The 14,857-nt window shown below is 44.9% G+C and overlaps 1 protein-coding gene across 2 annotated transcripts; it reads right to left on the bottom strand.

Annotated features, from left to right (window-relative positions):
• Window positions 1-399: 399 nt before the first annotated feature.
• Window positions 400-14,499, bottom strand: zzz3 (zinc finger, ZZ-type containing 3). Of its 2 annotated transcripts, none has more exons than XM_088310895.1 (12): window positions 14,304-14,499; window positions 7,583-9,242; window positions 5,179-5,317; window positions 4,192-4,339; window positions 3,992-4,104; window positions 3,695-3,766; window positions 3,509-3,610; window positions 2,940-3,035; window positions 2,697-2,852; window positions 2,160-2,294; window positions 1,972-2,072; window positions 400-1,387 (listed from the first exon to the last, which is right to left on the bottom strand). In XM_088310895.1, the coding sequence occupies exons 2-12, from the start codon at window positions 9,175-9,177 to the stop codon at window positions 1,243-1,245; spliced, it is 2,802 nt and encodes a 933-aa protein (XP_088167021.1). In that variant the 5' UTR covers window positions 9,178-9,242; window positions 14,304-14,499; the 3' UTR covers window positions 400-1,242. The 2 variants fall into 2 exon arrangements, with proteins under 2 accessions (XP_088167021.1, XP_088167022.1); XM_088310896.1 differs by lacking the exon at window positions 14,304-14,499 and adding an exon at window positions 13,995-14,297.
• Window positions 14,500-14,857: the final 358 nt, after the last annotated feature.

Below are 14,857 nucleotides of genomic sequence, written 5' to 3'. Positions count from 1 at the left end.
CCTGTTTTAAAGCTACATAAAAATACATTGACAAGCCAAACCAATCAGATTAGTTTGGATTAAAAAAAAAAAACATCAAGTGTATTAAACTGTGCCCAAATTAGACATTTGACTCCAATTAAATTACTGAAAATTAAATTTACAATTAAATAATACATTTTATTACAATTATTAAATTACACTGACTTGAGTTGTGACATTAAAAGACTGAAACTATTATTTAAAGACAAATAGACAATCATTGCAAGGTTTGCAACCACATTTAGAAAGTCAACCATCCTACTTCAATCAAACTAAGAAAGGAAAACTACTGTACTCACCCAATTCAGGTTACCATTCACTCGACTTTGTAGGTTACACAGTATCTACTTATCAAAATAAAGAACAATGAATGAAAAAAAAATATTTTCACATACTTTTTATTTCCACGCTTCTCCTCTAGCATTTTTTGTACATTATTATTTTATTTTATTTTTTTTTACATAAGAACAGACTTGTTATACACAGATATTGAAGCAGGAGGGGAGGGTGGGTTTCCAGGGGTTGAGAGGTGAGAATGTTGTCTAGTCTGCACAAACAAGATCTATGGGTGTGTGTGTGTGTGTGTGTGTGTATTTTTTAAGCGTTCGTGTCCGTGTATAAAAGTGTGGAGGCACCGAGCACCACCTCAAATCTTTAAGTTTTTTTTTTTTTTTTTAAATAGATTAATAAAAATACAATCTTTTTCCATGGACTTCAACCAAAAGATGACCGACAAAACAATGTTTTTTTTTTTGTATTGAATTGTTTTAAATGGCACACACAACAACTACCGCCAACTACTGGTCACCATAAACACTTCACGTGATCCATGGCGGCAAACACTGATGGGTGAGAGAGGGAGAGGAGGGAGAAAAAAAAAAAACAAAAACAAAAAAACCGCTGTGGCTGCATTGGAAATGCAGCGGCGCGACAAACCGCCATTTCTTGACGCACGGGAATGTTGCCTTCACTTTTTTATGTTTTTTCTTTAAAAGATCCTTGGATTAACTTTGCTGAGGTGGTGGTCCAGCATCTTGGTTACCCCCAGCAGCAGCGCCGCTGCTGTGCTCGCCCGACCCCGCCCGCCTGCTGTCGTTCAGACATGGCGGCGAGATAACACTCGGCCGATGGAGCCATGCACACTGGAGAGAAGGGAGAGAACGAGAAAGGAAGAGAGACCGAGTGCGTGTAGTGGAGCTACGGGCGCCTGCCGCTCGTCTGTCATCTGTTGGCCGGGAAGTAGTTGGGGTCCAGGTAGTTGTAGCTGGTGCTCTGTGGCAGACGGTAATCGCGGTCCAGTAAAGTCTCAGGCTGGTACACGGGGTCCAAGTGGTGGTTGGGCTTGTGAGTCTCGGTTTTGAACAAGCTGCAACAGAGAAAATTAATATAATTAATATCATGAGTAGAAAGTGTTTTTTAATAGAAGAACTTTAACAAGCAGTTACTTTGTCGTGAAAAAAAATACTCATAATCCTATAAGAAAGGCAATGTTTATGCAGATTCACAATAATAAAGTTATAGTTTTTTCCAGAATAAAAATAAAATGCCAACCAATCAAAACAACGTTTTTTTTTAAATGGAAAAAAAAGATGTTTGTATTGCGAGACAAGTCCTTTGGTGATATTTTTTAACTTAAGAAAAATAACTAATAATATTACAATCAAATTACTAAAGTTAAAAGAATTAAACCATTTTTTTTTAAATTGGTCTTTTATACGGAAAAAAAAAAAAGAGTCCTTTCGTCTTTTTACGAGGCAAAGTGAAAGACATTCATTAGAGGAGCAGCTTGCTGGCTGCATAGAGTTTCGCAATATTATAACGTTTTCCGGTTTGAAATATGACTATATTCCAACAATGTGAAGCACTTTTTAAATCCTCTCTGTGAAAAGTGATCTATAATCTGTTTACGTTTGATCAAATGAAGTGCATCTCGTAAGTCTCGTGACTGACCAGTCTGAGCAGTTGGTGCAGAAATCCACGGCGCTGTCCTGCGGACAATCTTGACAGTGCCAGCGCACACCCTGGATGGGTTCCATGCCACACATATCGCACTACACGCACAAGCACACACACACACACTGAACGTCTGTGACATGTTTTTACGGTGGAATGCTGCTGTTTGTGGAAATGTGCATCACCTTGTATCCCGGGTGTTGCACGGCGGCTTTGTCCTCGCAGAGCTCCTGAAGCTTGTGTTTCTTCAGACGCTTCAGCTCCACCAGCTCTTTGTACTCTGGAAGGTTACGCAGCTCCACGGGGATGTTGTCGTCATCCTGGGAACACATGTGAACAAATAATTCATAAAAAGAGATGATTGAATGAAAGCCAGACTAACTATCCACACTGGCCAAAACATTAAATGTGATGGTGGAATCTTTGATTTTTTTATTGAGTTTCTAGTAAGGCTGAACGAGTTTGAAAAATTGCAGTGTTTTTTTTTTTTTTTTGTCAGTGATTCTCAATTTGTGGTCACTATTGGTGCGTGGGCTCCCTCTAGTGGTAGGGCAAAGAACAATTATTTCTTACCTACAGATTATTTTTGTTTACCTTTCAAATACTTGTTCATGTGCATAATCTCATGTTAAACTTTTAGAACATTTTAATTTCATATTCAGATGGCCTTTGTGAGGCCTGAGAAGCACAACACAGAAGTAGAAAATAAAGAAAGCGCCAACCGAGTCGTCGTCGTCGGCGGGGTCGTGCATGGCACCGTAGTAGGCCACCCGCTCGTCGTCGTCGTCATCCATGAAGACGGGAGGCTCGTAGGAGGTGAGGAAGGTGGAGGGCCGGGTGAGGTGTTTGTTGAGGTGGTGCTGCCTCTTGCTGGACGCCTGATTGACAAACGACAAGCATGCACTAATTGAATTTGTGTTTGTTTTGTTTTTTTAACACCAGCTAATGCCAAGGCGTTGGTGTACCTTCTTAGTGTACATGTAAAGGTTGGGGGTTCGTCCAGGCACGGGGATTCCAGCTTTTGTCAGTTTGATGAAGTATTTCTGCACCCTGCTGGCAACCTGCAACCATGTCAACCATGTCACTTCTTTGGCATGGGTAATAATGCAAAACAACAATACAATACGCAAAAAGAGACCACTATTTTTATTAATTACATTTTAAATTCATCAACTAACAACATTTACACGCAAGATATAACTTAGGTCAGGTGAAAAATGGCATCATTTTTTAAAAAATGACGTAAAATCTAAATGTATAAAGTGCACTTAATCAATATACATTTTTATTAGGTGTAATTTAAATGAATCAGATAATTATATTTTTACTCAAATTGTGCAGGCGCCACTCAAAAAACAAATGTAAAAACGTCGATATGATATATTGCCGGCGTCGAGTGTAAACCTTCCATGTTCAAATTGGGTCAATTTCACAATTTTCACAAATCTATACAATCATCATTCCCCATATTGAAAATGGAGGATTCCGCCCGATGATGGGAATACGTAAAATGATTTCTTAATATTTATATCACCTGCTTGGCCGTCCGGTTGCCCAACTCATCTGCGATCTTCTGCCACCGTTTGGACTCCACTTCCTCTGGCGGAAACTTAAGAAGGAGCTGTTCCAGTTTCTTCTAACGGGTCCCAACGCAACACAGAGGATGTGTGATCATGAACATGTCTGACACAATACTGTGTTCATACACGGTTTTTATTACCTGCTCCTCTGCCGTCCACAGCTGGTTAAACGTGTCGGGCTTGCTGGAGTGACAAAGCCTACCTCGGATCATCTGTAGACGCATAGCAACAGTGATCAGGAAGGTAAACGGCAGACGCAGAGCACCAATGAAGGCAGACAATTAACTAAGATGTTCAACTTCAAAATAAAAAGCGGCAGCAACCGGGGATGCTAAAATGGCAGTAACGTAAGCAGTAACTACGATGTTGAGAAGCAGACACAAAGCACAAGCATGCAGGATATTGAACGCAGCTGTGTTGTATGAGTTGAGGCGTACCTGCGTCTGCCTGCCATTTTCTGGGGCGTCACTAGTGGGCAGTGAGGAATACAAAGTAGATGTTTCGCACTCCCTCTTGGGATCGACAGGACTTTTTGGTCGGACGGGCAAACCTTCAGGGTGGAATTTATAAAAAAAAAAGAAAAGAAAAAAAAATTAAAGCACGTGAAACAGCTGCCATTTTGGACAAGCTGCCACACCTTTGTCAAAGATGAGCTTGAGCTGTCTGGTTTTACGTTTCTTGTCGCAGAACTCCCTCTGGAAATCCCCGAGGCCGGAGGTGTACTGCTCCCACGCCAGGTCCGGGAGCTGAACGACGCGCTGGGGGCATGGCAGGCTCAGATTCACCTGACCAAGGCCACCAAGAAGAAACATTAGCATTCAAAGTAGGCCTGGGTGACTGTGCCTGAAAATACAAATCACTAATTATAGTTTCCTGATTTTTTTCCCCTCTATTTGGTTTTGGGGGAAAAGTAAATGAATATGACATTCCTCAAAACCAGTTTTATCCTTCTGGGATTTGCTGGATTTCTCCTGTTACCAAAACAAGCATTGAAACTGGATTTCAGTGTTCTTTTTTTCATGCATTGATTTCTACAGAAATACAGATGCAGGATAATAAAATACAGATTATACACATTGTCAAAATTAAGTGATTCCACTTGGGGGAAAAAAAGCCATTTTATAAAGACAGCAAGAGGTTAGCACATTTCCCTCACAGCTTTGAGGCTGAGGCTTTGAAAGCTAGGCTATGGACTTCCTGTGTGGAGTTTGCATTTTCTCCTCATGCCCGAGCTCACAACCCTTCTGAGGTTGAGTGGTATAGAAAATCGAAGTACATAATCCTTAATCAACTTAAAATGTTCAATACTTTACCATGAAAAGTTTTCAAACCACATGGCTTGGCTGGCCCAAGAGCAACTACGCGAATACCAAAAGAGTTACTACATTGGTTGCATATGCATCTCGGCAACAGTGACTACACTTTCATAAACTCCACTATGTTCACAGCCATATTGGAAGTAAACTTGAGCAACGGAATGCTTCGAACAATGGACTGTCGCTTAAAAAAATCAAATAAAAAGACCATCCTAACTAATAAACACAAATCTAAATCAATTAATCACCCTATTTTAAACTATTGATGTGCAACTCAACTGTACCATCAAGCAATATATTTAGGTTACCCTCTTCTGCAGCCGCTCCACAAAGCTGATGGGGTCAGCCAGGGCCTCTCTTTGGTGCCGCGCCAACGTCTCCAAGTCCAGGATGGCCTGCGTGCGCTGGGCCTCGAGAACGCCAATGGTCTGCAGCAACCTCTGGTAACTGACATGGGGGCGGGGGGGGGGGGGGGGGGACATCATTTGAATGACTCAATTCCTGCTAATGTGTCACAAGTTATCAGAACCGCCGCACGTCAAACAACGGCGTAGAGTTTGACATTTTGTGTGGGCGTGAAAGGCAAACCGAGCGGGACTGACTCAGAGGCCCGTCAGAATGTCTACGCATCCATCTCGTTTAAAAGGATGTGGCAAGGTTCTCACATTTTTACTCGCATTGACCAGTGCGAGGCAGTGAAGCGCCGCACAAAATAGTAAGTAGCAGCAGCAAGCCTAGCTATTAACTTATACGGTAACTCCAATGCGCAACGTTAGTTTATATACAGTTTATATAAAAAGAGAAATGGGTATTTTGTCACAGAAGGGGAACCGTCTCTCCGTTCGTACCAAACGGATGCCCATTTTGTGCACGAAGTAGAGGAAGAGAATTTTTTTTTAAAAAGCAAGGATGGAAGTGGGTTTTCGACCAGCCCTGTAATCGACCCGAACTGTGTCAAGTATTGCATGTATAGAATATTTGCACTTGGAGCAGAATTAAATCGGGTAAATGCTGTTGGAGGGAGAGGGAGAGCGAGAGCGTGAGCGAGCAAGCGAGACTTGAACTGGGCAAAAACACGGAAGCAATAAGCGCGGCTGTGTGAAGAAGCAACTGAGAGCCAAAATAAGCATCTTAAGTTACATTTGAGCAAACGGATGAAGTGCAATAAATTCAATCATCTCTGTGACCCCGGCCCGGTCCGAACTCATCTGTGAATTTGCCTCGAGTGACAACAAGAGTCTGAGAAAGGTTCCGGTACGCTGTCTAACGGTAGACGCATTCGACATCGTTTGGAGGGGGGAGAAAAAGCATCTTCCGGTGTTTATACTGCTGTTAATAAATTTGAGACCCGCAGCTATTCGTCCAAAACGGCTTATTTATGTTAGAAATCAGTTTTTATGGCTAAATATAGCCATTGTTGCTACTAATGAGGTGTTTTGTAATCTGTAAATTGCAGTAAGTTGATGTGAATAGGAAATTAGCCATCTAATGAACTTTAAATGTTTCGGAAATACTAAACCTCTGTTCTCTTGTCATGCACGCATTTCTCTTTAAAAATTTTTTTTTTTTTTACTGGTGAATTGCAAGATTGAAAGCACTTTAAAAGGACAAGGACAGATGGGGACGCAGGACGATTATTTTAGGAATAAGGACAGAGGGACAATGACGGAAGGGTGCCAGGTCGAGGATGGAGGACGGGCGTACAAAATAAGATGGCGTAGCCAGCTCTGTGTAAAACTACTTGAAACTGCCTGAAGGACAAACATTGAACATTCACATACACATCCCGATGATACAATAAACAAAACATAGAACAAATGTAAAGCACGCAACATAACTGTAGTACAAACTGTCCTTGATGGCATCCTAACTCAAATTCAAAGACAAGTAAGCACGCACAGTATAGTCTATTACTAACCTACGCCCAGTCAGTAGTAAAGTCATGATTAGTAAATATTTCATGGAAAACACTTTTAGGTCAACAACCTAAACCCAGCTGGTACTTCCAGTGTCAACTTCTAAAACGCAGAGTCACGCTTCTTTTAAATGACTCCTGGCTTGTATTGATCCATCTTTGTGAGCCCGATTGAACCTTGTCGCGGAAACTCAATCCAATTACTTTGCCGTATGCGCAAGCACTGAATTTGAAACATCCACCGATACGACATCGAGTCATTGGTGCGATCGCGTTTCAATAGTCTGCGCTATCTCCTGCTGCGGTGAGGATGCATCATGAATCAATTTGGAAGATGCATCACATGACCCCATGGCATAAAACTCAACTAAAACAGTCAAACGGAAGTTGGTTGCTCAAGGTGGAATAGTCTCATTGTGCCACCGAGAGATTTAGGTTTTTCGCTATTTATTGCACGAAGTTATATTAAATGCCATTAAGTGACAGTATCCCTCGACAAACCCATTCCTTTTACCCCCTGTAACGGTTTGGCCTCGTCAAAGGAGCAACAAGCAGTTAGGCGGGGGAATGACACAAAACGGACTACATTCCACTTTTGAGGTTCCACGGTATTACGCTGCATTATTTACATTTTTACCAGCAACAAATCCCATTAGAATCAAGAGCGTAGCGGGATTATTTGACAGTGCAGACAAGCATAAAGGCAACAGTGAAAAGATTAAGCTGAGCGACATGAATGAGGCGGGAAAGCGAGGTTGGCGGGGCAACAAAATCCCGCCAAAGCTCTTAGCACATACTCTTTGTTATGTTTCAGAGCGAGGTGGTCGGATTCAAAGTAATACACATCCGGCTCCTCCTCTTCCTCTTCCTCCTCCTCTGTGGTGTGACTGCACACCGCTTCCTTGCCGCCGTCGGCATCCCCGGCCACCACGGGGCCGCCGTCGTTGCAGTCCGTCTCATCTCCGGGCTCTGCACAGGTGATCTCGTTGCCCACAGGGCAACACAAAGAGTCCGAAGGAGCGGGAAAGTCCTCGTCCATCCCTTCGACCACCTCCCCGTCCTCCTTCAGGGGGCCGTTGTCTCGAGGCGGCGAGCAGGCACTGGCGGAGGCCGCCTTGCGTGGCGAAGTCCGCAGGGTGTACCTGTGTTCATAGAGCTCGGCAAAAGACGGGGTCGTGCACCCGGTGTCAGTAGGGGGTGGGGTCGTCGCCGGCGGGGGCGTTGTTTCTCCTGAGTTGCTGTTGTAGGCGACGGGGGAAGGCGAAGAGGCGGCGTCCGGCACCGGCGTGATCGGGCGACCGTTGCCGTCACACTCACTGTCCATTACCTGCTCCTCGCCGGCCAGATATAGGGGGTCACCCACCACGTCTACCTCCACGTCCTCCACTTCCTGCTCTCTGGCCACCACCAGCTCAGGGAGTGGGTCCTCCAGAGGGGCTGGGGAGATTGACGCGAGCGGCCGCCCTGAGGCGGTGAGCTCCGTGTGCGCTGGGCTAGAGTTCGTACAAGGCACCGTGGGGCAGGGCGAGGTGGGCGCCCCGGCCTGGCCGCCGTTGAGCAGCGGCGGGCAGCTGGTGGCAGAGGCAGGACTCGACGACTCTTCGGCGAGGGCGCCGTGGTTCTCCGCTGCATCGTCCCGGAGCCCATTTGAGGCCTTATGAGCGGCGGGGGGCTGCGGCGTCCCTTCACACTCCACCCGGCCATCTTTGGCCAGCTCTCCTTCCTCAAGGACAGGTGAGTCAGGAGATGAGTTTGAGTTCCGAGCGGGAATGTCTACACAAATGTTGCCCTCGCAACGTTCGGGAACCGAGACAGGACTCTCGGGGCTCCCCGTGTCCACCTCGCATTCCTGAGATTCCCCGGCTCGGGAACATCGCTTGGCTCTTTTGATTAAAGGAGGAGCATCCGGCACCCCATTCCCTTTATCGCAACGTTCAGCCTTCTCAGGGCTAATGTCTTTTTCCAGACACGAGCCGCTGCGTTTGCGTGGGCCCGCCAACAGCTCCGGCTCGGCTGCCGGGGAACTATTACGGTCCTTTGAGTCATTTAACCGTCCCTGCAACAAGATCTGTCGCTCAGAGTCCTGGACGGACTGGTTGTCAATGTCCTCTTTAGTGTCCTGCTTGGTCTTCTCCTTCTTTGGGTCCGATTTGGACTCCTGCTTTTCCTCCTTCTTGGACCCCTGTTTGACATCCTGTTTGGACACCTGCCTGGAGTCCTGCCGGGACTCCTGCCTCTTCTTTGGCGAGCGGGCCCTCGGCAGCGGAGACACAGTCGTCTCCTCCGGCTGGGCGATGCTGCGGTTCCTGAGGGTGCGGCCACAAAAGTTCTCGTCCAATCCATTGAGCCCCACCGATGACCTTGTGACGCGCGAGGAACGGGACGCGGCCATACTAGGGCGGGTCCCTACAATCTCCTCATCCTGGTGCTCTCTCCACTGTGGCGGAACATGGGCACCTGCAAAGACACACAACACTGCAGTGAATGTAAAACTGTACACACACACACACACACACACACACACACACACGAAGGATATCAATCTATCTGCCAGTTAGGGGTATTCGGCTGTCGGTTAAAATTTCAGGATGAAATTCGCATGCACGTTAACATTTACAGGTAAATTTAGCTGTCATGCAGTTTCACACAAAATTGGGGCTGCAGAGGCATAACAGAGCCGCATACATTTGTCCGCTTCTTTCACTGGCCTTCGAAGCCAATATTTTCCTGGCATAGCGTCCTGTGCGTGTGGCACCGATGCAGGTAGAAGGGGTTGAGGTTGAGGCACGAAACTGTCAGCTTTCGATTTGGCACCAGAGTAAAAAGGGAGGTAGATGCAGGACAGGTTGATTAGCGCAACCAGTTCAGGGTGTACCCTGCCTACGGCCCGAAGATAGCAGGGATAGGCCCCAGCATGCCCGCAACCCTCGTGAGGAGAAGCGGTACAGATAATGGATGGATGGATGGACAGTGTGGCCTTTCAGAATCCAAATACTGACAATATTCAGGTTTGAAAAGTGTTACTGACTGCATGTAAAGGTAGTCGCAGATATGCCGGCGACACGCCAGTGATTGCAGTGGGTGATTGGATTGACGTTATTGCACAATGGCAAAATTTAAAAATCTGTGTGAATGAGAAATTCAGCGAGTACGATCCAAAAAAACGACACACAACAATTTACACCCACTGAGCAGGAATGCAGCGCATCTTTCAGCCAGAATCAGATCAAGCGAGACATTCACGCATTCAGGCTTCTCACAATCAGATATTTAGTTGATGTCTGGTATAGCGTTTATATATAAAAAAAAAAACGCTCCAGCTAAACCTGGTGTGAGAAGAGGGTGTCAGGCTAATCCCGCTAATGAATCTAAAGAGCCCAGTAAAAAAAATAAAAAATTAATGATGCAGGTTGTTAAAAAGTCACATTCGTTCAGTACAGTGGTGTCCTTTTTCAGTCGTAAAAGGAGTTAAGGCGCATCAATTAACACCGCAGATAAAGAGAGATCCATTAAATGTGCAGCGGCCGGCCGGTCAAAACATCTTTATAAGACCGTCAAGGAGGCAGACACATTCAAGTGTAGAAAAACCCCCCAAAAAAACCCAAACTTTTTGTGAACAGTCAGTGACGGGCTTTGTGCTTTTGTTTGGGCTTCAGAACTTCTGCGTGTGTGTGTGTGTGTGGGAGGGTGGGGGATGCAGACTTGGCCGTTATATTCCTGGGTTTATATGCTACTTGTAATCATTGTTTTGGTGTGCGCACACCAATTAACATATCATGACATTTATTACCCCACAACACAAAAAAAAAGTGGTTGAAGCGTGGTTTTAACATTAATATTAGAACCCGAGAGTTTAGAATGTAAGCGGCGATGAAAACACGACCTGCAGAGTCAATAAAGATTCAACATGCACACATTACTCGCACTCGGCTGACGCCGGCTGCTGAGACGGCTAACTTGACGCATCCATGCATAAAACAGGAAGAAGGGAGGAAGGCAAAAGGACTGGAGCAAGCGCTCTGCATTCAATGCAACACAACAAATTAATGAGGCGCGCTCGTTAGCTCCTCTCTGGAGGAACAAAAAAGAAAGAAAAAAAACGACAACACCCATCAGCTCGGTTGAACAACCGCTAACACATCTTTACAGCTTAGCTCATAACAGCAGGAGTAATTAGCTAAAACGCTAACAAATGCTGCTTTCAGGTGCGCAATATAAATAACCGTGTTGAAGACTAGCAAGGAGTGGATTGTGATACAAGACACAGTAGCAACACCGATATTTTGTTTTTACATTTTCACGCTTAACCGTAACGATGACAGGGAGCCCTAGCCTGAAAGAGAACTAGTATCGGACCACACACACTCTTCATTAACTACATACACACTGGCTGCCATGGAAATGAAGAGCAACGTCCAGAGAATCAATTACTCACATAGAGAAACCATGGCAATAACCTGTTTCAGGGTCAAATTGTCAGCTTCGTAAAATCTTGACAGGACATCCAAGTGTAATAAGGGCAGGAAAGAGGATCCCTTGACTCCTCACTCCCTCCTCAGTTTATTATCATCGGCCTCTATCACACAGAGATCATGCAACATTGCTGCATAACCGCGACCTGGCATTTACTCGTCTGTGCCTTTTACGAAGAACATAGAAAAGGCCTGACATTGCTGCAACAGAATCGCACTAGTGCTGAAACGATTAACTTGATTCAGTTGATAACAAAAAACACCGGACCACGAGTGACTCTACCAGTCCGTGTAGAATGCAACTACATGCTAACCCCGCCCATATTATTTGTAGGGGTGTTTAATATCACTTTTTTCAGACCGATACCATTATGAGTATTCACTCTTGAGTGTACAGTGATGCCAAGTACTGATGAAACTATTACTTTATGACATATTTTCAATTAAAACATCTTTCTGACGAATAATGATTTACCGCTATGTCACAGTGTGGCACCAACTACTGCCAAGAATGACTCACTCTGATTTATTGTTGCCTTAAGTATCGGTGGCTGGTATCGGCAACCTTCATTAGTAGCCATTACTTTGAAATAAGGAGGGTATCAGGCCGCGACCATAACACACCATACCTGGTATCGTTACTCGCCCATCCCTATTTAATTGCATGATGGATAAAATACTTGATGGACAGGAACAATTGCTTTCAACACACCAGGGCAGGAAAACTACTTGTGAGGTATTTAACTTCCCATTCTTGTCATTAGGGAACACACTTCGTTCTACCCAGGTGCCATATTGCTTCTCTTAGCATGGTTGCAGGGTTAACTTCACCCAAATTTTGTGATGGTGCGGTTTATACAAATTAGTGACAGTGACAAAGCAGGATAAATGTCAGTTTCTACAGGCGGAGCCGATTTATTGACATTCCTCTTGGAATTAAGTCTGTGTTTTTCCTACTCAAATAGTTATGACTTTACTGCTGCGTTAGTGAAGATTAGAATTAAGACTCCGGCACTCTATGACGTTCATACAAATAAGGGTAACGTGGCCGCCATAGGAAAGGAACTCCATTGTAAACAGAGGATCTCCTTCAGATAGCATACTAGTGATGTTCCACAACGGTGGAAATGAACGGATGAGGGCATTCTGTTGGCCAACTATTTCCTCCCACTGGAGGATGAGTGTGTGGTAGCGTGTATGCGTGTGTGAATGGGTTATGTGAGGCTTTGGGGAGAGCTTTGAGCACCATTTGGTGGAGGTAAAACGTTATTTACAGTGAGCGCACTACATTTACAGCGATGGCGTGAAACGAGGTTAGCGGCAGATGTGCCGAGAATGTGTATTTGCTTAGTGTATTTTGTTAAGAATTGTTTAATGAAGCAATTGAAGGAGCACCGGCGGATGTTTCCATCCTCTCTCTATTGATTCAAATTGTTCTGGATTACAATTCATTCTAACTCATGGTGTTGGACTCTATGCAATTACTTTTGCTAACGATGTCTACCAGAAAAGTTCTGTTGAGTAACTGTACTATACCATAAAAAAATTAAATAAACCACAACACACTGAACTTACAGTAAGTGGACTATTTTGCGGCGAGGAAAGACTGTATTGGCTGTAATTATGCCTTTACTGTTGCAATACTGTACAACATAATTTGACGACCGCCGCCATTCTGTTTACTCCTGCCTTTCTTAAAACCCCAAGCGGGAAACGTCTGACTTGGAAGCAATTATTATTATTCCAACCCGAGCCACCATATTGTTAGCTTTATAGAAAATACAGACGCTAAACTGTAAAGCATTTGCTACCCGTCACACACCACAGATTTCGTTAAGACTTTGGAAGTGTCTTTGTATTACAATTGTTAAATCACAGCAAATTCTTAATTGAGCTCCATTTCTTGCCAGTTGCTTTGTCTCAACATTTCCACCATTGTATATATAAATAAATGTTGACAGTCCAAATAGAATATGCTAGCGCCTCATGAAATAGAGCAGAACTAACTTGGAGAAATTTTAAAAAATGAGTCAGTGATTATGTTAGAAATTTGGCGCAATTTAAGAGATAAGAGGCTCTATACTTACAATAAATTATCTTTAAAAAGAAAAAGCTTGTAAGTGGCGGTAACGTGCTCGCATTGACAATATCGTCCAAAAATGATAAAAACAAGTCATTTAAGGCACTTTTAAAGGGTACAATGTGGACAAATTAGCCTTAACATACATATACACCTGCCAAACAAGCCAAGAGCGCTGGCTACAGACAGCTAGCCAGCAGTTTTAGGGGATTTTGTCCTAAATTTAAAGCCCAGAGCACTTGTCACTTTTGCGTCCACTTTGGTCTCCACGTAGTAGTGGGAACACTTCCAGTGAGGCCTAGAGGCAACGTGACATCCACGGGGTAGCGTGGCGCGCATCCCGGGTAAAGGGGCTCGGATCCCCGCATCCTTGCACGGCGTGTGCACGCCGGTTGCTCTTCGACTAAACAGCAACAGTCCAAGACGGGAGAACAGTCCCTTGTGTAGAATAAAATGTGTGCATGTAATGCACATAGGTGTGGTTTTATATCAACAACCCAACCGGGGGTGGTGGGCAAGCGAGCTAAACGTTAGCGGTAACTTGACTGCAAAACGCCGCTTGTTTAGCCCCCTAATTGGGCAAACTCCCCGTTAGACCCTCGACCATACGCGGCGGGTTAGCGAGCCATGAACGGCCGAAATTAATAGAGAGGCTACCTAGAGAGACTCCGGTGCGATGAGGAGGTCCACGTTAATCCATTCGGCTCGAGAGGCGTCTCCGCTAGGCTAGTCGAGTTGATAAAACCGGTAGGGAGAATCGTGGCAGTCTGCCTGTAGCTAAACGTTAGCCAACCTAGCTTAGCCGATTGTTCCGCTTCCAAACTTTGCCGTTTAATTCGGAAACGGCGCCGGTGCTCCACAAACAGTCCCAGCAATTGTGTAGTTTCCCCTCCAGTGGCAGACTATCGAAACGCTCCGTAGCCGGGCTAATCGTTTGCGGAGCCCCAAAAAGAATGTAGCACGTACCTCACTTCCGTACGGTCACTGCACGCACGCTCGCAGCCATGTTTTCACAGTACAGCCGAGCGCTCCAGCTCGGGTGTGCGAGCACATTGAGGCGAGGGCGACATTCGTGTGCCGCACTGGGCGACATGTTTGCCTTCTCATGGCCTGGAAATGCCTTCAAGTCTACAGCAAATGCGGACCACGAGCGTTGTGTTGTCTTTATGGGTATTAGTGGGTTAATGTGGAGGAAACAGGTTCTTATTCCGACTGTTTGCTTTCCTTTGGTATGACGCTCAACAAGAGTTGGTTTTGAGCAACTTTTTGTGAACAAAGGACTTTGGTTTAGATCGTGTGGTACAGTGCATTTGTTGTCTTTATTTTATTTTGGTAGGTTTCTACTTCCCATTGACCTACTCCTAATTGTGAGGGCTTCTGACCAACTTTTTGACAACGATTTGAATTTTGATCCGTGACTGATTTGATGCATTTGAGTCTATCACTTTGTGCTCTTAAAGCTTTTATTTTGGTAAAATTCTACTTCCTGTTTGTGTTCCCACGATAAGACTGTCCGCTGT

The sequence above is a fragment of the Idiotropiscis lumnitzeri genome, chromosome 12 (assembly GCF_059441095.1).
Source record: "Idiotropiscis lumnitzeri isolate Australia: NSW breed Sydney's pygmy pipehorse chromosome 12, RoL_Ilum_1.0, whole genome shotgun sequence".
NCBI lineage: Eukaryota > Metazoa > Chordata > Actinopteri > Syngnathiformes > Syngnathidae > Idiotropiscis > Idiotropiscis lumnitzeri.
Note: the sequence above shows the minus strand (reverse complement) of the source record. Positions and strands in the feature narration are given on the sequence as shown.